Source organism: Sylvia atricapilla, chromosome 11, assembly GCF_009819655.1.
Source record: "Sylvia atricapilla isolate bSylAtr1 chromosome 11, bSylAtr1.pri, whole genome shotgun sequence".
Classification (NCBI taxonomy): domain Eukaryota; kingdom Metazoa; phylum Chordata; class Aves; order Passeriformes; family Sylviidae; genus Sylvia; species Sylvia atricapilla.
The window spans coordinates 14,210,922-14,233,895 of NC_089150.1; the positions used below are offsets into that span (position 1 = coordinate 14,210,922).

The following is a 22,974-nucleotide window of genomic DNA, read 5'->3' on the forward strand; positions in this document are numbered from 1 at the left end:
TTATTCAACCCAGTCAGAACTGGCCTCAACCAGACTGGGAATGTTGTTTTCAAGTGTGCAGAAGTCACAGTTGCACCACCATGGGATCTAAGGCTAAAAGGTAGTGAGGAAAGAGCATCTTGTTTAGGCAGAAAGGGAAATTCACTCATTTCTTGCAGTAGAAATTCTGCTATGCCCGGGCTGCACATTTTTATCTGACCAGATGAAAACATAGAATAATTTCTGAGGCATCTTTGGCTCTGGCCTCACTACCCCTTTCCTTTCGTTTTCCAGCAAATCATTCCTAGCAAGAGTGAATACAATCCATGACCCAAAAGCAAACCAGAGCCAGTGTGACCAAGGCAGCCCTCCTCCAAGAAAAAAAAATAAATAGTAACTTTTCCTCATTGTGCTTTCTGACGAGTGCAGTAAAGGTTTTACAGTGAAGAACCTTACCTTCTGTTTTTATCTTTAGAGCAGTCCTAACCAAAGCAAATAAAGTAGCATTGAACATGACGGTCCCATCACTGTTTAGTGGCATATTCATGGCTACTAACCTCTGAAAATGAGAAAAGGAATACACATTTTGATGCTTCTTTCTTTGAAAAAAACTCCTGTAATGTTAATTTTTGAAAAGCTGAAGTATTCAAAGAATAGTATTACTGAAAGGAATATAATTGGTGTAAGTTCGTCAAAATAATTTTTTCCATCCTAGCTGTGTATAATATGCAGTAATTGAGAACAATAATGCTTCTTTTTGATATTAACTACATGTATTCTTATACAAAAGTTAAAAATGTACAGAAGATTTCTTGAGCTATTTAATGAGCTAGCTTTCAAACACTGAAGTTCAGTTTTTGTCTGAGTCACACTGTGCCAGTACTAAGGACACAAGCAGTTATCTGAGGGTATGCACTCCAGCTGCAGTTGTGTCCCAGGAGTTCCTCATGCTCCACAAAGAACCAGAGCACCAGGTCTGAACTGTCCCAGCCCATTTGTTCCTCAATTAACTCTTCAGTGATGTTGTGAGTCTCTTATGCCAACTACACTGAACTGCTGTGAAAGGGGCTTTTCTCTTTGGGTCAGTCCATCTCTGCATCAGAGTTCTCCATCTAGAGCAGCACTGCTGTGACCCTGTCTGCCAAAAGGACACAATTTCATCTATCAAAATCTTTTTCTAATGTTTGACTTGGATTTTCTTCTATTATAGTTTAAAAGCATTACTCAATGAATACTTGATGTTAGCATATAGATAGATAGAGGTTTGCTTTAAGTATGTCTTGTGACACTGAATTTTAGCCCAGAGGTTTACATGTCAACTTTACCTATTTATGAAACAGATATACAAAGAATCCAAATGACAATACTGTTGTAACAGTCCTTCAATTAACAGGCTTGATCTAATCCCCAATGCAATTGCTAAAATATCAATATCTGTAATTCTGAAGTCATCAAATAATATAACAATGATTCATCCCCTTTGTATTGCCTTTCAACTTTTACATAAAAATGCCATTACTCCCCGTCAAAATTGCACATTTTGCCTGACAGATTCTATATAACATTTTAAATTCCCAATTATTTTGTCTTCTCACTCGCTGCTACAGATTGTTACACACTGTTATTCACTCCAGCCTGGTTTATCATCTTGCAGTCACACAAAATCTGGTGAGACCCACCTTGCAGGCCACTCGGTGAGGGCACAACTTGCCAAAACCAAGGGGTGGCTGAATCCGTCTCAGCAACGTCACCACATCGAGGTGCTTTATCCTCCCCCTAGAACCAACACACACCAGTTAACAAACATCCACTCCCAAAAAATACACCCTGTTCTGCTTGCATTGTGTTCACCAAATAAATTATATCAGAGAAATCATCTAACTTACTTTGCTTCAGGGTCATATTCTGACCATATTCTTTTGAATTCATCCAAATGATGGGGACCCAGAATAGACCAGTCACGAGTCAAATAATCAAAATTATCCATAATGACAGCCACAAACAAGTTTATAATCTAAAAAAAAAGTAATTAAGAACAATCTTCCTTGATTATTTTGAATTTTTATCAATTCAATATGTAGTAGCTTAAGAACTCAAGTAAATCAATAGTTTTTTGCAAATACCATCAAATGTCATGGAAAATATTTGCATTTAACTAACTAGAAATCTATCAAACAATGGCATGACAAGAACATGCTTCTGGTTTAGAGCACTCAGTTTTTTGACATAGGCTTTGTTTCTATTCCTCGATTTAAAAGATCCCACTACATTAAATTGAAGAATGGATCCAATACACACATTATGACAGTGTGTATCTCAGGAATAGCATTCAATTTCATGACAGTACATTTTGTTAACACAGAAGGTAATATAGAGCAACAGAACATATGTTTACATCAGTTCACAGAATTTTGTTGGATCACTCTCCTTTTGCAATGAAACAATTACTGTGAACAGAATCAATCAATCAATCAGCTTATACCAGACACCTCCAATGAGGAAAAACATATTTCAATTATTATCTCAGAGCAAATAATCCATTTCTGCCACAGACTAGGGTAAAAGATTTTAGTTCTCTTCTCATGTGCCACACATGAGGACACTTCTAGAGACACAAATCCAAATTGTGCTAAGTTTAAACAAAACAAGGAGCATTACTGCTCTGCCAGAGGCATTGCAGCTCCATTTTAATGAATATCTAATGGTACCATTGAGAAATGCATGAAAATGACAGCAATGAAAAGACTGCTAACTCAGCTTTCAAATGTGCAGCCAGCCACCCTGCACACGTGTGCAGTCAGAAGAAAACCTCACACATGGGAATTTAGAATCACAGAATAGTTTGAGTTGGTAAGGACCTCTAAAGGTCATCCTCACCAATTCCTTGCAATAAGCAAGGACATCTCCAGCTGGATCAGGCTGCTCAGGGCCCTGTCCAACCTAACTCTGGATATTCCCAGGGTTGTGGGTCATCTGCCACCCCTCTGGGCAACCTGTGCCACTGTTTCACCACTCTCACTGTAAAAAACTGGTAGAAAATATAGGATTTAAGACTCTGTATGGAAAAACACAACCTTGCCAAAATATTTTGGATACAGGATTTTCAGTTATTCTCTCAACTCACTACTCTTCATTTAGAAGAAAGGCAAAATGCCAAAGCTCATTGCTGTTAATAAGCCCAAAATCAACTCACCAAAAATGCACAGAGCATGTAAAAACTGATAAAATAAATGATGGCAAAATTGCTTCCACATGTGTATTCTTCCCCAGGATTATAATCAGATTCTGGATCACAGCGCTTTCCAGGCAAACATGCCAGCATGATCTCCTGCCAGGCTTCTCCAGTAGCACACCTTGGTAACACCACAAAGATAAATTCAGCATTATTTGATCAAGATGGATTAAAAATGTATTCATTTGTTACATTCTGAGAAAATACTGTACAAGCACCAATGTGAAGACAGACTATGAACATTTCAGAGCCAGAATTAATTAAAGAAAAGTGCAGAGCAAGTTTTAGAACTGACAAGCATAATCTGACATTGCAGACACATTTTATAAGATAGACTAATGCACTAAGGCTTGCATGTAAAAACTGTAACCCCAAACTGTGATTTACAAGTTAAATACTTACTGCAGTGGAGTTACTGTGCACAAAAGCTCAAAAGTCATGTATGAAAATCTGTCATAAAATTTCAAAGTACTTATTTGTAAAAGATGAACTTTCCTCTGTGGTTGAAGAACCACCTGTCTCTAGTTTCTGCAACTGCATTTTTTTCACAGTTGCATAAAGCCTGTGTACAGTCTCAGAATTTCAAATTTTTAAAAGACACTTACATAATTATGACATCTTTAGCTGTGCTTATTACCTGGAGTCAAAGGCATAAAGTGACTTAGATCTCAGTGGGTGATGCATGTGGTGCCAGATAAGGAATGACCTGCCAGTTTTTCCAGCCCAGGTGAGTAACAATGCACAGGAACTGAATTACAGAATCTCTGGCAAGATACTGCTCAAGGTTGTCACCTTTAGAGGCACCCCTGTCACATTTCATTCTCTCCTTGTTCCAGGACATTTCTTAAATTCTCCAGTGATGAAAATCCCATAATCCACCCTCCCACCCCCCACACAAAGATTTAGCTGCTTTCAGCATCACAAAGTCTCTCCTATGGCTCATCTGGTATTTCCCTTCTGCAAGTTACACCCCCTTCAGCAAATGTAAAGAATACTTTGTTTCTTTATGTTTGCAATAACTTCATTTCTTGAAATCATCACACAAGCTGCACTTCTGAAGATAGCAGTAAGGGCAGAGCCTTTTGCAGCTTTCCCAGTGCTCAGATTCATAACTGGGCTGACTAGGTTTGGGTTCTGCCCGAAGCCAATTGCTTCCCAGAGGAGTTTCACCAGAGCTGTGATGAATTTAGGTCTGTATCACCTCACTAGAATCCTGCCAAAGGACACTCAGCACACAGCCGCAAACAGGAGGTGCTTGTTGAGCTGAATTGATTGTCACTTGCAAACATGTTTTGCACATTTTTCATAGATCAGTGAAATGGGATGTACTGAGTGAGAGCTAAGGTTTACTCACCTGAAGAGAAGAAGCACAGCTTGGGGGAAAGTCTGAAAATTGTTGTTTCTGTTTATTTGATTGTTGTCCCTCATAGCCACTTTTCCAAATACCTACAATAGACCAGAATTTTGACTCTCATTCCAGTGACCTGTGCTGTCAGAGGCTGCAGGCCTTGCAATCTAAACTTCCTCCAGGACGCATGAAATTTCACAAAAACACTTTCATTACACTTTAGGTTTTTGATCTTAGTCATGTAAGTGCAATAAATGTATCACATATGCAAGCAAAGGAAAAAAAAGAACCAGCACACCAAGTTCTGCTCTGTGTCTTTTGGAATGTCCTGATCAAGAAAATCAGAGCCAAATAAAGATTTTTTTTTTCCATTACTCTGAAAGCTCTGCTTTACACATAGCACCACTAGCCAAGGAATGTTTCAATAAGCAACTTAAGAAGCAAGCCTCAGACAAACCTGTACTGTTGTTTAGTGTTAAAAAAATTCTCTAATTACCTGCATTCCAATGACAGCATAGATGAAGAACAGCATGGCTATCAGAAGGGCAACGTAAGGCAGAGCCTAGAAAGGGACAGGTGCATTGTCTTTTAATAATTTCACACTATCATTTCTATTTAATTTGCAAAAGTAATTTCTCTGTTCAACACAGACTTTTCCAAGGTTTTTCTTCCCATGCAAGTGCATAAAATGTTATTACCTGTCACTCTTTATACTTTGCTGCATGCAATGAATACCAGTGTCATTGTAATTTAAATTACTTCTTCCAGCAATCCAGAGAGAAGCACCATCTTGAGTGTTTTTTATTTTTATTTTCATTACTGATTCTGACAACACAAAGATACTTCATTCTGTACAGTTACAGAGTTTCGTTAACTTCATCAGTTTTCAGGAGCAATGAATCCAGTATCTATTTCACTTATGAAATTGGTTTTATGTAAAATATGTGTTAAATTCTTCTTTTCTAGTCATCTAATAAAAATGTGTGGAAGCATGAGATCTATGTATGTCAAACCTGTCCCATCTCTTTTAAATATGTCAAATATTTTTTCCAGAAGTACTATAGAAACCTCAGGTAATACTAAATGACAAAGAACGACTCTCAGACTCACAGAAATAATTGGAGAAATTAATGTAGGCACTAACATGCAAATACATTTAAATACGCCATTATTGATAACACTAACTTAAAAAAATATTTTTGCAATCCACACAGTATTGCTTCATAAAATTTGGTGTGTAAATGGTTGCAGTTATAAAGCAAATTTAAATAAATTGTGCTAACCTGAAATGACTTGATAAATGTCCAGAGTAATGTTCTGATTCCTTCTCCTCTGCTCAGCAGCTTCACCAACCTCATCACACGGAAGAGACGGAAAAAAGTGATGGAGATCCGAGCGCTGTCCTCGGAGTTCTGAAGAGCATCATGGAGAAGTCAAACCAAATACAAACTCAAACATGCAACACTTCCAGAAAAAAACAACATAAAATGCAAAGGTGGAAGAGGTAAGATTTGGAAATGTATCTTGAGGGCCTGTTCACCTTGATAACCATGATATGAAAGGAAAAGTTACATGCTGAAAACACAGGACCTGTAGAAATGCTTCACACAGCACATGCATTTCCAAGTTTTCTGGTTTGTTAATAGGATTGTGTTGGGTTTGTTTGTAATAGACTCCAATAGAACACTGACAATGAATGCAAACCACTGTATAACACCTTTGCAGTCAGACAGGAATGAAAAATACAGAAAAACTTGGTGGAAAAAAGACATGGTAAAAAGAATAAACTCAAGTATAGGTAAAACCACTGGGGTCACTTTACTGATCTTACCCCAGACTCATCAGTTGTGACTGTTTCAGTTGGCTTTGGCTTTAAGAAATTAAGAACATTAAATATTAAAATCAAATAAAAGATTTTTAAAAAGTTAGCTTAACCATAAGCAAAATTAAGAGCATTTTGAATTTCTAAATGTAAATTAACATCTTTCAACTCAATATATGCCCTGAACACAACATTAATTCCGTTATTAAACCATCCTCTTATCATTTCATGTTGGCTAACTCATGTTAAACCCTTTTGGCTGACTCATAATAAAATCTGCTGGTATAAAACATGCTTAAAAGATTCAATGGAAAGTAAATAAAAAATAAAATATCTGCTCCTATGTATGCCAAAAAAAGTTAGCCATCAATTTTCACAGGTTGTATGAAATCATAGCAGGAAGCCCAGCTAGAACTCAGGAACAGAGCTTTAGGGCCCAACTAGCCTTTTAAGGTCCTTTTTTGCTCTGCCCTTTTTGAAGATTAATTACTCCATCACTGGAATTTAACCATAGTCAAGTGTTTACGGTTTATATCACACCAGGAGCTCCCTTACAGCAAAGTTAATCCACTTGAGGTAGCTCAGTGATGAGCACAGGGTGCTGCAGTGCTCAACAGGCACAGGTTTTGCCTCTGCCAAAGGGGCAGACAAATGTCCCCAGCCCCTGTCCTGAAGGCTGGCCCTGCCCCAGCAGTGCACACCGCGAGGTCACACCTGAGCCCTCTCACTCATAGTCTGCACCAGGACAGTGTCATCAGCCCCAGGAAGGTGTATCAGGCTCTGAGGGTGACCAGCAGCCCCTCTCAGAAATGGCCAAAAAATAATTAGCAAGATCACCTGACCAGAGGTGTTTGGAACAAGCAAAAAGGTTTTCATTAAAGTGAAAATGACAAACTATACAGAACACAAGAGTGAAAGGCAGGTACAGCGCAGGGAGGTCCCCTGCACCTGCTAAGAAACCCCAAAAACCCCAAGAATCTCCGTGCTCTCTCTTAAGTAATCAATTATCCAGGAGGGGTTTTTTGGCTACTGCCCAACAGAAAATAGATACATTTCTTGAGGATCAGCTCAAGGGTCCAGCAGGTGCTTTTGTCCTGGCACTGGGCAATTACAGTGAGAAGATCACAGAAGTTTCTGATTCTTCCTTCATAAAAGTTTCAGGGGTGAAACTTAAACCCTTTCCTAATATAGAAACACCTGCTAAAGTGCAGAGGTGCACGGCAACATCTCAGCACACCTGAGCTGAGCTAACGGGATCAACCATGGAGAAAGGTTGGGATCAGGATTTGATGGATCCTTTTGGATCTGTGCAGCCCTCAGGAGCTACGGGGACTAGAGAGGCACACACGACTTCTTGCTCACAGAGCCAAACTCTGGGTGCTGTGAGATCACTTTCCTCCGTTTATTCTCCCTCTCTGATTTTGAAGAAACTTTCCAGAGAGCCTAAATGGTCACTTTGCAGAGCAGGCAGCAAAGCTTAAAGGACCAATGTTCTGTGCTTCTTGGGCAATGACAAACTTGCAGCAGCTTCTTCCAAAATTGGAGTGTCTTTGAAAAAATTTATAGCACTAGAAAAAAATGGGATTCTGGATGTTAGATCCCAGTGATGAGTCTTACCCTCTTGCCTAAAATATCCTTTTAAAGGGGCTCCTTTCAACAATTCCTGTCCCACAGAGCAGCAGTGAACACGATGCCTCCCCAGAGCTGCTCCCAGCTCTCTGTGGATGCACCAGCCACACTCAGTGCCACACTTCACCTACTCAAATCTCACTGCTGCTACTCAAGATAAAACTCGAGAAGGAAGGGAAAAGAGAGGACTGATTCTGTTGAAAATATATTATGCAAACATATCATGATAAAGAAAAGCAACAAGAGGTAGTACTTTTTAAAAATCAGGCCATTATTAAAATACTAATTGTGCTCTCTATTACTTTTTTTCCCAAAACATATTTAATATAAAGGCATCACTAGGGGAAAATGAGGAGAAAATTCCCGTTTGCTCAACTATGGGCAAGTTGGATACATTGCTGCCCTGCCAAGATATCACTATATTCTGAAACAAAGAGTTTTTTAACTGTATAAGGGATTATTACTAAATTTATGCATAAAATTTACCAAAACCTAGATCTCCTTATTAAACTGAGAGTTTAAAAGCAGAGTATTTGTAAAACTGGCTGTAACACTTAAACTTTCTAAGAACTAATACAAAATAGATGGAAAATCTGCTGCTAAGGAAAGATAGCGTCTTCATTCAAAATTCCCTGCATATTTCAACAATTTGAAATAAAATCATCAAGATATAATTAAGGAAAAATTCGTTATCACAAACACCATAAATTTCAAAATATCACAGATTATGGAAGCAATCTTACAAATCTGCCTACCTAAATCAATCCCAAACCTGCACCAGCGCATACAGACCCACACTGCTACTGACTTTTTAGCACAGAAAAAAATCCTTTTAATTTGAAGCTTTAAAGAAAAAAGGTTTAATTACACCTTCTGCAAATGAAGCTCAAAATGTCATACAATCTCTGGTGACTGAGTCAGGTTAAACTTGATACTCTTTTAAATAGTGAGCAAATTACTTAATTTCCTTCAGTATTTTGTATGATCAAAAACTCAGATCAGATTAAATTACAGTATTATCACAAATTGACATTAAAAAAAAGAAAAAAAAATCAGGGTTAGCATTTGGGAATTTTTTTCCACTGTGGTTTCTGGGAGCAGGATGGGACCCCATCAGTTTTAGGATGGCAATATATAATGGCATAGATAGTACCAGAAAAAGAATACTTTGGTCATCCATATTTTTATTTAATCATTTTTCCAAATGAAAAATTAATCAGTTTGCTTTATGACTTGGTTATGAAAAAAAAAATCTCAAAAGGAAAAGTCAGTAAAAACAACATTTTCTACATATAACTCTCTTAGTAATTACTTAATTCTCACTTTTAAAAATGCAGAGGTCAGAGAACCCAAACTACGTAATCAGCTCTACTGGAGCTGCTTTGGAACAATGATCCCTCATTTTATTTTTTATTTTTTGTCAGGAGGTCACTGAAGGTATTTGTGTTTGCACAGTGGTGTATGCCCAAGACTGCCCAATGCACACTCCCCTCAGAAATCCCTCTTTCTCAGCTTCTTGGGACAAAAAGTCCAAATTGCCTGTTTCTGATAGCTGATCTGATGCTGCTGGGGAGTGTTGGGATGTCATATGCAAGAGATTACAAATTATGGACATTGGAAAGTGCAGGCCAGCAATGAAAAATAAAAAAACACTTTGTTCACAAAAAACAAATTGTGCAATAATGTCAAGGTGGAGGTAAATGCTAGAAACAAAGTATGAAAATGAACTCCTGATACAAGAGGAGTTTTTCCTATTGAGGCTGAAAATGTTCATCACTGGGCAAGTGTTCTGGGTCTGACATTTTAGAGTGTATCTAATGTTTTACCCCCTCTGGCATTTCCCTCTGATAATACAGCAGCTTAGTTTGTTTTACAAATACCAATTCTAATGAAGCTAATGTAGTGATTTACCACAAAAGAAGACATGATTCATACTTATTTATAAAAAGAATGTTCATCTGGGAGACAAAGTTAGTTAATGGTTATGTGTGTCCATCCAGCATGAAGCAATGCTCAGATCTGTTAAACTGAGATATAGATAAGAAAATCTTCAGCAACAATAAAAGACTGACAAAAACAGAGCATCTGCTTCCTACAGATAAGGAAAAACCAGACACTCCCCCGGCACATAACTTTATTGGCAGCACCAGTGACATTACGTGCATGTACACACATAAGAAAGTGGCACATTTTGATTTTGTACATGTAGGGAAGCATTAGAATAGACTTGAGACTGAGGGGAACAGGTTGAGCAGAGGGATGATATCCGTTGACAAGAAGGCAAAAAAAAATATTACCTGTGGTCAGACAATCTACCTCCAGCCTCCTCTTTCCCCTCTTTTTCCACCAATCATTCCAATGCTACTTCGTCCAAAATGCTTTGGGACTGGCTGGTCATTACTAGGACCTTTTTTCCCCAAAAAAACTGTGACTGTGTGATTCTTAAGGTGACAAGGTGTGTTTCTGTCTGCCACAAGTCTGGTAATGGTCACAGCTGGAGTAAATGGACAGCTTCTGCTTTCCCTGCTCGGCTGACAGACACACTGCAATGAAGGGAATGAGCACAGACACTGCCCTCATTGTTCTGCCTCTTCTGCCAGCCATGGACCAGTTACACTCAGAGCCCAGGTCAGCAAAGCACTTCATAACCACGTGATTTTTAGCCAATCCTTAAATGCTCCTTAAGTGTTTCTTTTTTACTAAATTGAAGTGCACTATAACGGTTTTCTTCCTCAATCAATCCCAATCCTCAAAAAAATATAACCAATGATCAACCTAAATTTCTGACTCACTGACTAAAATGTTTGCAACCTGCTACCAATTTTGCTCAAATGCTGCTTATGAAAAATTTAGCACATTTCCTAAAGAGGAACTCCTTTTTACACTCTTCACTTTGCAACAAATGTTCAAAATAAACATCCTGACTAAAAAGAACTTCAGTGTCAAAACCGTGAACAGTGTGAAACAGATTGGATCATGCATTGGAAGCAAACTCTGTGCTTAAAAAAATATATATACATGGTGAAAACCAGTGATGTTAGTAAATGGTGTTGGTCAAAAGCTTCTTTTTTACATATTGTGCCAAAGGGTCCAAGAGTATGTCAGAACAAATGACACGTGATGACAATGTCCTCATCACCATAAACAAAGAAGGAAGCATCTGAATGACAAACAAACATACATGATGACAATAGCATATACAGCAAAACATTCAGGTTGCCAAAATATCTCCAGAAATGTGTGCTGTGAGTCCCTGTGCATAAACACACACAATTTGTTCAGAGAATAGCTACTGCAACTCAGATGTGAGCAAAAAATTGTCTTCAGTCTTATCAATGCTCTCTATATTCCTTGTTCAACGGGAACCAAATGTCTATAGACATCAACTAATTAAAATTTTAAGTCAATGTGAGAAACTCTTGAAAAGACTTTCAATAAGTGCTTCTTCTCCTGAAAAATATGTATTTAAGATCTAAATTCACAACTAATATATTGGTATTATATGATAACTAATAAATATTCTGTTGCACAATAAAGTAAATAAATTATTTTGTCATTAACATGATGAAAGCAGCTCAGAAAATTATTTCTGGCTCCAAATTAGGTATTGCAACACCACAGAGATTTGATACTGCACTAAAACTTCACACTAATTAAAGCAAAGCTGTATGAGAATGTAGTTTTCTGGCCTACCCCTAAGCCTAGAGAGATGTTTGCAAAAGTTTACAAAATATATCAACAGCATTCAAAAATACAAATTACTAGCACCAAGACCTAAGTTCTAACATATGATAGGGTGTGTAAAGTGGTACACAAACTGAACTGGACTGCTCTTGTTCAAAGGTGAATCCAGAATCTCTCACAGGAGGTAGACATGAGGCTCTACTCCACTCCTCCATACAGGCACAAGATCAAGGTTCAAGACAGACAGGTTTTCCTGAGGGGCTAGGGAGGAAGCAAAAATGCTGCTCCTTTAAACCCTATTTCAGCAGAAAACCTGAAGGGGCTTTTTAAATGTCAAAAACAAAATCAGTCCCATAGAGATGGCACTAATAATTTTCATAAAAGATGAGGAAAGGGAACTCTCCACTATTTTCTCAACATTTTGGCAGCACATGAATGGTAAAAGAAACTTAAATAAGAGATGTGAATTAAAACCTTCACAACCACTACTGCTACAATGTGATCATGCTTCTAAGTCATTTAATGTTGGTCATCCAAATGGCTTCTGAGCTGACAAATAGGACCATTTCTACACAGTCAGGCCAAATTGAAACTTTTATGTTATTTTCTTTTAACAACTTATTTATTCAGATTGTATTTCCAATTTATTTCTCTCTCATTCTCATAAGTTATATATGCCCCTCTCCCAGACTGGACTGACCACACTTTGTGTCTGCCAATCATTACTCTGCTTTTTTAATTGAAAAAGAACCATTTCTATGACCACACAAGATCTTGCATGTCATGTGAAAGTTTCTGAAAACAAAAGGCCACAGAACCCAGAAGTATTTATGCAGGTTTTAGTAGTGGTTTTAATTTTTTTATTGCTATACCACATGTATATTTACTTATATATACTTGCCTCTAATAATTTCTAAAAATAAAATGAACACGAAAACCAATTAGGTTCATAAAAGAAGGAGGTTGAAGGAAGGGGTATTAAATGAAAGAGTAAATTGAAAAGAGAATCACAGAAAATTTTTTATTTCCAAAATATATGTTGCTCTGAGGTGGTTCATTTCTGGAGTTGGCCACTGATCCAGTCCTTGAGAATGCTGTGCAATCCTGTAAATTGCTTAATACATTGAAGACTGACTTCCACAGGCACCAAAAATATTCAAACCACATTAATTTCCTGGATTATGTGAGAATGGGAGGTTACTGGATCAAAAGAATCAGCCTCAGGGAAGCATATATATTCTTATAAAATGATTAAAAAGTTAACAACAAATAAAATAGATGACATTTAATTTCCAGTATTTAATAGTGAAATCAAGGCAATGTGTACCTAGAAAGTCCAATCCATTCTCTTGTGAAAACTGGGTCAGATGCAAACTTGTTGTTTGCTAGAAGAACTCACTGGCCTTTGCACTGGATCTAAGCATCCCCAGCTACACTGCCAGAATGATGCTGAGCTGTTTCCACAGCATGGGGCAATCACAGCTGTAACCCTATAGGAATGTTTAGTTCACACTGAGGACATGAAGTATTCACACTCATGTCTCCTTTGCACTGCTCAATCAAGATGGTTGTGCCCCTGCAATTAGAGACAAGACCTGATTTTCTGTCAGTGCACGTGAATTGCCCTGCTCCAAATCAGCCCTCAAACAGGGCTGAGCTTCCTCAGCCTAAGAAGTTTCTGTAGTGGGAATTTTCACAGGTGCTATTTCAATCATGCTTGAAATCCCATTGGAAACAAAGTCTCATTAGCATCTCAGCAGAGATGTAGATTTCCCAGGATCACTGCCAGTGTTAGATAACAAGTACAGGTTGAGTGGCACAATTCAGAATGCTGAAAAAATACTGAGGAAAAGATTCTGAAATACTGGATTTGGATGACAGAAATTTACAGTAGACTAATCAAGTAGGAATAGTTCAGTAGAATCAAAACAATAAAAGTAAAAAGCTAAGAAATTTCCCTGGACACTCTTCAACATTAAATGTTTCATGTTGAAAATGGGAAATCAAGGCCAGAAATATATTGAAACCATAATACATTCTTGACTTGCACAAACAAAGCACAGAAAAATGGCAAGACCAGAAACAGACAATGCTTAGTACACAAAGAGTCTGCTGTGCAAAACTAGAAGAAATCAAAGATGAGCACTTTTTCCTCTTATGAGAATAACATGAAAACAGAGAAATGGCAGTGCTGGCTGTTGACTGTGGTGTGTATTTATCTTGGAGATCATTACTTGCCCCAGAATATTTTCAAGACAAGAGTGAGGACTGCTAAATCAGTGTTCTTCACAGCTGACAGCTCAGCAGTGACCACTCACAAGTAGTGCTGTCCAATTGACACTGCCCATACTCTGCTGAATACAGACACATCTGCTTTGGTCATGGAAGTACATCAGCTATCTTCTCATCTCTCCACAATCAAATTCCTTTTGCAGTTATGAGGGAAAGCTATGCTAAATTATTGGTCTTTTTACTCTTCACCTACAATAGTGCTCACCAACACCAGCACTACTGTGAATGGAAATCAGGGGTAAATTGCAAATACTTGAGTTGTAAGTCTAAATGCAAAACTTTTCAGGGGGGAAAAGAACACCAAACCTTAACTAAACAAAACAGAGGGAAAAAAATCAGCTTTTAAAAACATTCTCCATGAAGAATAATTATATTTTACGAAAAGTCACAAGGGGACACTGAAGTTCTGGGCTGACTGACCCTCCCTGTCAGCTCAAATTCCTTCAGTTCACAGAAGGATCCATCCCCAGAGAACAGAGAAAAATCAGTCTGAAATCTAAAGGTCAGGATAAAGTTCTTTTACTCCCATGTTCTCTCATCACTCCTCCATTTTCATTCCAGAAATTCAGCCAGTCATGAGATTCTCACAGTTTAACACAAGACCAGGCAGCAATTTCCAGGTGAGTCTGTTGCCCAAACATCTATTACATGAAACGGCCATCAAGTAAAATTTTGGTAAACGATGGAGTTTTCCAAATACTTTAAGAGTAATTCAATCTTCCGAACACTTACTGTAGGATATGAATAGCAAAAGGACCAGGAAAAAACTTAACATTCCATTTTCCACAGCATGGAAAGCCTGACTTTCTATGTGCCCTTCTTCTGCTACCTCATGAGATTTGAATGCCAGCACCCCTTCAACCCCAAACCTCTCAGTGAAAAAGAAATCATCATTTGGTAAACTAAGCCACTGAAAACTCACAGAATCTTGAATTATCTTAGCCAAGTTACCTACAAAAAGCAATGGGCTTCAAGTAAGATAGTAACATAAGCTTGATTCCTTTTTTTTTTATATTTTCTGTGCATATAGAAAAACAATTTTTATTCTCTCACTGTGCTGTGTGCACGTGCAACTATACAAGTATATCAATAAATAACAGCAGCTTGTACAAACATCTGTATCAGTGTTTTGGTCTTTGATTCCAGGATTAAACATACTTTTCTAAAAAAGGACTTTTTTGGGGATTAAGTTTACATTTTCTGTATTTCTTGATGAGAGCAATTACTTTTTAGTGCATGAACAGTTGCTACTTACATTAACTTCTGTTATAGCAATATCAACGACGCTACCAACAACAATTAAGGCATCAAAAGTGTTCCATGCATCAGTGAAATAGTGCTGTTAGGACAAGCATTCAGCAGAAAGAGAGCAAGAGAAAAACACAAACAGAAAAAGAGAAGAAAAGGACAGTGTTATAACACAGAAACACTCTAGGCTTCTCTGATGTACCACTATACAATCTAAACTTTCCCTTTCATAGCTAAAAAAAATTGGTAGAAAAAAAAGGCTATTTATTTCCCATATCAACATAATTGACCTATGACTGGTCTGTACTCAAAACTTTAGAAACATCAGATCAAAATCTGTGACTTGTCCAGATGATGGAAATAGTGGGGAGACAGAGAAAGAGAAGTAGGGACTGGGGAAAGTAAGCTGGGATATACTCACATCAGCTTCACTGAGAACGACGTCTACTATGCTGCCAATAACGATGAGGGAGTCAAACGTATTCCAGGCATCACTAAAATAGCCCTGAACAGAGCAGGCAGGGTGCAAACGTTTGTGATTACACATGAAATGTCAAATATTTGCATACTTCTGTTTAGTTTTGCATAAACAGAAATTAGTTAAACAAAACCTGTGGTCTAATGAGAAAACAAAACAAAACCAAACAATATTGCCTACTGAAGGAAAAGCAACATATATGTGCATGTGTGTGTATATATATAATTATATATATACATGTACAGACACACACACAGACACACACACACTCTACACATGCAGAACACACCATCAGATAAGCACGATGCTGGCAAAGCAAGCCATCATCCAAAATTGGTTCTGGGCTTTTAGCAAGGCTGAAAAATTCTAACATATATATACCCTAATGAGGACAACAAGACTCCTTTCATTATATTTCTGCAACACCAAGCCAATTGAAACTTCCTTAACACCAAGGATTTTGTGATAGACTTATCTAAGTGATTGGTAAAAATATTCAAAGGATCAAGTCTCATCATTGGCTAAACATGCGCAGTTATTAATGTGAAACTGTGCATAAAGATTAGAGAATTGATTTAATCTTCTAGTCATAAACTAGGTCTGATATAGGAACTCATCCTACATTTGCAGTCAGAGGCTGATTCTGTAGCCATTGCAACCTGAACGATTTTTTAATGCTTTTGGTTGGTGCAGCCAGTCCAGTGTCTGAAAACTCATTTTCATAAATTGCTTCATGACCCTTCTGATAATTTATGCCTTAAATATATTTTCCACATGTGTGTTACTGGGACATGGCTGCAAAGGGTTTTCAAGGGCTATCAAGCACTTAGCTGACTGCAGGCATGAAACTGCATGTTTGAGCATGAGATACTTCAGAAGAATCCTCTGGGTAGGTTCCAGTGTGAAACAAATCAAGATGTATTACAATTGTTAAGATAACTATGGAGACCAGAGTTTTCTACAATATGTGGCTTTCTCTTATTTATTATAGAAATCCAGAACTGCAAAAATGACTGAACTTGCCCTTTACCTTATTCAGATATAGTAAAGCATCAGTCTACCATGACTAAGGAATGTGCATTACATGAGAAAAGCTGAAATGTACATTTTGTACCTGTACATTTCTTGGTAATTAATTTTAAAATACTAACTTTTCAGCCACTATTGAAGCTCTAAAATAATGCATTTAGCAAGAAGTTTAAAATTACAAATGTGCTAATCTAATCTTGTATCTAGTTACACTCTTTTATTACACTGTTTGCTCTAAGATAATGTTTTAGCTGAGTAGCTTAAGTTAATAAATGAGTTGTCAGCAGAGGAAAAACTGATTTTAGAATTGGACTGATATTTTTCTCAAGATTTTAAACTGGTAGAATTTCTAGTAATTTTACAGTTTTAAGTCATGCACCTGAGTGCATTAATATGAAAAAAGGCTTATTTTGAGTGTAAATTTGCTCCTGGAGACTATGAGAGAGCTGCTACAGTAGACAACAGCTCTACATTTCATTCTTGGAGAGCAAGCAGGGCCAGGAAAGGCTCAGTATGTTTATAATGCTACTGTTTTAAAACAAAAAATTCTACAATCATTCCTTTGTCTAAGAGAGGGGCTGCAATAGGAAAATAGATCAGAGTGTTGATATCTCTACAACCCTTTGCACTACTCTGGTTCTTTCAGATTAACCATCAATTCCAGTTTTGGGGCAAAAGCCAGTGCTCATGGATTTGGCCTCCTGAAGAAATGCCTCCACTCCAAAGAGCTCTTGCACAATTCCCTACTGCTCCCTCCTTACTCATCCTGCTCATGGGAACAAGTCACTCCCAGAGTTTTACTAAGAATCACCCCAACAATACCAAAATTTATAATCCTAACGAGATTAGCAGCTGCCAACCAGAGAAAGAGAGCTGCTCTCATCATATTCTTCCTGATCATTCACATTTCTTATTTTTAAGTATCTTCCTTGATTTTAGAATAGCAATATTTTTATCTATATATACACAAAGTAAGAGACTATTGGCAAACAGCAAACACATAATCAGCACAATCCTGAGCTGTGCTATCCATCTTCCTCTACTGTGGGAACTAAAAAGAGTCCTCCAAAAAAAGGATAATTTCAGCTATAGAAAAAGTTACTTTACTAGACATGCTACAAGATAAAGCACTGAAATAAAAAAATCACATTTTGATTCAATACAGCTAAAACACTTTACCACTAAAATAATTTACACATTTATTTATTTATTTTATGAAACCTTTTCCATCAGTATAGACAAATATTGTTCAAACTAATATGAAAAGCAAAAGCATACAAATAAACAAAAAAAACTAAGAGAAAATAAAGATGGTTTTGGAAAAGGGAGGAATGGACAAGTCACAGCAAATAAACATCATGCAAATAAGTTGTTTTCACCACTGCAAGGACCCAAGATCAATTCACTTACTAGCCATCTTTCCTTTTTTCTTACAAAAATCTGATGTAAAACGACATGGAAAATCATTACAAGTTTAAGCAACAACTGGCTACCAGGAGGCTGTACATACAGTATATGTGGATGGATTATTTTTGATTCCATAGCTGTATTTTGGTTTGAACGGCACTGAACCATGCTGAGTAACAGATTTTAGCAAATTGTAGAAAAAGACCTGTTCTTTTAGCTTATATTATGAAAAATTGGCTCATTTGAGAAATGCTGAAGGACAAAATCACAAATCCTGGGGAATATGTAGGCATAGAGAATTAGCAACAAAATAGGTTTCCATACATCTACAACGTAAATATTTTAGTTCTTTCAGTACTCTCTTGGAAAATTTAGGGCCTCATTCTGCAAAGTCTTGTGTGATCCAATCTCCCAGTCAAGTGTGCCAGACACTCAGCAAAACCTTTACTATTGAGCACTTCTCCAGGTTTTATGCATTTCAGAGCTGGAAGGCAGTCTGCAGTGCCTTGGTTTTACACAACACAATATCATAGGAAGGGTATCAATAATTTATAGTAGCCTTAAGTTTATATGACCAGCAAAACCAAAAGATCAACCAAAGGACTTTTGTCAACATATTAAGGGGACACTGTCAAGCAGATGAGATAAAAACTAGCAGGTTTTTATCTATTCTTATTTCTACAGAGTTAAATGGAGTTTTTATTTGATGCTTTGAACATCTCTGAAATAACTTTTTAAATGCACAAAATTAATAAATAAAACTTTTTTCTGTCAGACTAGCCTAAGAGACCCAGCCATCAGTGACACAGACATAGAGGAAATTTATCAGTCTTCTCTCATGGACCCTAAAGCAAAGCATTAAGTTTGGTTTCAGATTGTTCCTACTATTATTAAACCTTAATAGGAGTTAAAGCAATTAATTGTTGTTTTAAACATGCATCTATTTTGAAATTTAGATTAAAGACATTAAAATTCTGCTTAAGGCTGCTGGCTGATTTGTAATTATTAATGAACTATGTAATATGTGTTGCCAATAGGTTTTGTTAAAGAGTATCTGATAATTTAAAAGGTTACAATCTCCAAAGAATAACAGGAACAACCTTAAATACACTTTATTTCCTTCCTGCTAATTAGTCTCTTCCAAAAGTCTGATTATTATCAAGCTCTTTAAACCTTGTCCTGCTAATTAAAATGTTTAAGGTGTTCCGCATTTATGGGGGACTGAAACTCAGGAAATGAGGCCCTTCCATTGACAGTGTCTGCCCTTCAAACTCTCAGGGTTCAGATCCAAGGATGTCTCACAGTGAAAGCATCCAGTCAGATAGAAAGCATGTGGCAACAGAATTAAAGCTCAAATTGTACAGAGTCTTAGAGACCAGTTTTAAGACATTGCATTTGCTAACGAGTAGGAAGCCCACAGTACAAATGGAGCACTGTGATTTGTACACTTATGATCAGACCACTGTGTTTGGCATTAGCTGCTATTTCTGACTACAGTCACAAGTGCATGGAGAACCATACAAGGATTCACAATCTTCTTTCAAAAAGCAGATGATAAAATGCAGCAGAGTCTTCTGTGCAAAACAAGGATATAGAACAGGAAATACAGATCAGGAAACACAACCAGCATACTCATGACACTGTGGTCCACACAGCTGAGCTATCTCCTCTGGGGCCTCATATTGTGCTATTTTTAATGTGAAACCCTTAGCATTTAAATAAGATAGCTGACACAAAAATACAAATAAATTCATTAGAAATGTACAATGGACTGGACAGTGCAGAGCGAGACCACGGGAGAGCGGGTAAACATTCACCCCGAACTCCACAGTTCACATCTCAACACCAGATCTCAAGTGATGGATAATTTCTTCACTTCTGCAGGCAAATACGAGCTGGCTTTAAACCAAGTAGCTCAGTCTGTACAGCCAAGCTCAGTACTAAATGCAAGCTGAATAAATAGTTTTGAAGTCTGGGAAGCTGTTGTGACCCTGCTGCAGCCTGAGCTCTGGGCCATGCTGTGAGCCCAGAACTCCCCTGGTCAGAGCAGGAACAGGGCTGCTTTAACAGAACAGAGCCAGGGCACAGCTCACAGCCACCCCACAGATCTCCTGGCTGCTTTAAAAGAAGGGCAATGGAAAATAATAAGTACCAGTCTTGGATGGTGAGAGCAGTATACTTCAGATGGCTCATCTGGCTTTTTTCAAATTCCAAGTGTAGCAAGTGAACACGTTTTACTTATTTACATAACCCAGAATAAACATTAATTTCATTGTACTAAAAACAAATTCAGTCTGTTTTTTCATCATTAACTTCTGCACTTCAAAAATGCAGTATGAGAACTGAACAAAAGGGCTGCATTAGCTGCCACAGGATAGTTTTATCCTTTTTTCAATTATAGTTACCAGTTTCTCTTGCAAATCTTTTGAAAATGTGTCTGTTTCATTCATATTGACAGTGTCCCTTTAAAACAAGGAATCAACCACTCAGTGTGGGGCCTTCTACCAAATATAATGTATATATAACTGAAAATAGAAAAATCCAAAAAGGCTATTGCATATGTAAATTATTTATGTGTATATTTGTAACACTTGGCTATATTTTATAAAGTAAAGAAATTATTTTGCATTTTAGAATAGGAAATTATACAGGATACAGGTCTTTACCGAAGATTAAATTATTGTCAAGTAATGAATGTAGTACCCAGAATAGAAGACATGGTAATGCTTGTAACAGGAAATGTTTTATCTGATCTAGAAAGGGACATTTTTCTTTACCTCAAAATACTCCAGATCTCATCAACCACTTCGTAAGACTTTTTTCTGATATCTGCATTTCATTTCCTGGATTTACATTGCTATTATAATTTCTCTGACAGATAAAGATGGGAAATGTTGGTTCTTTTCGTTCTTTGATTGTGAACACAAGTGTGAAACTCATGATACTTAAATCCTGTGGTGATGACCTAATTAAAGCATATCTTAAACTTACCTTGGGTTTGAATGCAATCAGTTTCAAAACCATTTCAACAGTGAACACTCCTGTGAAAACCATATTCATAATGTCCATCGCATCATTAAATAGCTTAGACTGTCCATAATGCTGTGAATGAAAAATAGAATACTTACAAAAGCAAAGGCTTTAAAAAGTGCTTTACTAAGTGAAAGCAAGGCAGCCTAAGACAAAGCTGACAAAAACACAACATAGTAGAACATTTCTAGTAAAATCTATGAAGCACATCTATAAACGTGGAAGATGAGCTGAGTATCCCTGGTCAAGCATGGAACTGTTTAAAGCTATTCTGTTTAGGCACTGAGCAGAACAGAAATGTCATTCCTTGACATCCTAAGGGAATCTCCAGAGAGAAAACAGTTCCCAGACAAGAGGAGTATTAGAAAACAACATTTTCCCAAGTTTCATATGCAAGGTTTTAAAATTACATCAGCCTGTGTCACACCTGCTTAGAAAGCCTGAAGCATGGTAGTCACAAAATAACACAATGTGTAGGAGGTATATTTTCAAGAGGACAGTGTATGTGACTTTACTGAAAACAGCAGAACAGTTTTGTAAACTGAATTCAAACCACATTTTTTCTTAACAGAATCAGAAATACTAGGGAAAGAAAGAGAGAACTAGAACATGTTACAAAAAAGTACCACGATTAGAAGTGCTTTCTTTAAAATTCAACTTCATAAAAAAATACAGGTTGCCATAATTTAAAGGCATTATATCACCCATATCCTTTCCCTCAATTTATACCAACAGCTTCAAGAGAGTTTCTCCTTTTCCTACCTGCATAGCCAAGCAAAGGGTGTTCAGCATGATGAGTACAAACATGATGTATTCAAATCCAGTAGAATTCACCACATACCAGAACTTGTACTGGTAAGGATTTTTTGGAATATATCTACGGAGAGGACGTGCCTTCAAGGCATACTCTACACACTGACGCTGAAAAGCAAATACAGCAAAAACTGTCAGACTATAACTTAGCAGTCAGTCAACTGGTAATACAATGATTAAGTGAAAATTGTTAAATACAACCCTCAAAACCAGTCTGTCTACTTGATTTAGAGCCTTTTATTATTAAGCAATAATAAAGTGCACAAGGAGCTCACCAATCCTTACTTGATTATTTTCGACTGCATCTAACCACATCCACTACTCAGCCACATGCAAAAATCAAGTAATGCTCACAGAAATTCTGGAGGGTTTTGCCCTTATACACTAATGTATTCTAGTATGTATGGGTATAGTACACAGCAGGACTTTTAAATTATCTATAAACCATGTTTGTCTTTACTCTCTTTTCAACCACCAATGGCCCTGAATAGCATAAAACCCTAGAGTCAGCAAAATAAATACTGCAGGGGTCTTACTTCTAATAGCTCAGTTTAATGGCCCAGCAAAATCACATATGTAGGAAGATCATGGATTCATTTCATAATCTATTAGTGCCAAAAATACCGTGTATTTTTCTTACAGGCCCTGACTACTGGGGCACATGGTGCAGAAAGAATTCTGGCTACAGCCTCTTGCTTGGCTTTCTTTAAATGAAGTGTGTTACAGTCAGCCAAAAATACCTGAAAAATTGTGACTTATGAGTTTCTCAGTCAAAGGACTGAACAGTAAATGGGGACAGATTTTGTAATTTTAATCTGAATATCCCTTGTGAATTTCTAAATAAGTGGAGTGAGAAGTGGAACATTTTGAACACTTGAACTTTGGATGCCTTCAGACTATTTGGAACACAAAAACTATTTTCCAGTTCTTAGTGTAAAACCCATCCCTGCCTCAGGATAACCTGGCTGTATTCTCATTAATGT

General features: G+C 37.2%; 1 protein-coding gene across 3 annotated transcripts in view; it reads right to left on the minus strand.

Moving 5' to 3' along the window:
• The window catches only part of CACNA1D (calcium voltage-gated channel subunit alpha1 D), a 168,299-nt gene that overhangs the window by 26,266 nt on the left and 119,059 nt on the right, over nucleotides 1-22,974 (minus strand). For 2 of the 3 annotated variants that reach the window (XM_066326748.1, XM_066326750.1), the window contains exons 28-39: nucleotides 21,941-22,099; nucleotides 21,140-21,250; nucleotides 15,656-15,739; nucleotides 15,242-15,325; nucleotides 6,391-6,429; nucleotides 5,843-5,971; nucleotides 5,056-5,121; nucleotides 4,566-4,657; nucleotides 3,173-3,332; nucleotides 1,866-1,993; nucleotides 1,659-1,755; nucleotides 436-538 (exon numbers count right to left, since the gene is read on the minus strand). In XM_066326748.1, the coding sequence (XP_066182845.1) occupies nucleotides 436-538; nucleotides 1,659-1,755; nucleotides 1,866-1,993; nucleotides 3,173-3,332; nucleotides 4,566-4,657; nucleotides 5,056-5,121; nucleotides 5,843-5,971; nucleotides 6,391-6,429; nucleotides 15,242-15,325; nucleotides 15,656-15,739; nucleotides 21,140-21,250; nucleotides 21,941-22,099 (1,252 nt within the window). The remainder of the gene's footprint in view (nucleotides 1-435; nucleotides 539-1,658; nucleotides 1,756-1,865; nucleotides 1,994-3,172; nucleotides 3,333-4,565; nucleotides 4,658-5,055; nucleotides 5,122-5,842; nucleotides 5,972-6,390; nucleotides 6,430-15,241; nucleotides 15,326-15,655; nucleotides 15,740-21,139; nucleotides 21,251-21,940; nucleotides 22,100-22,974) is intronic. The other variant, XM_066326749.1, reaches the window with a different exon arrangement.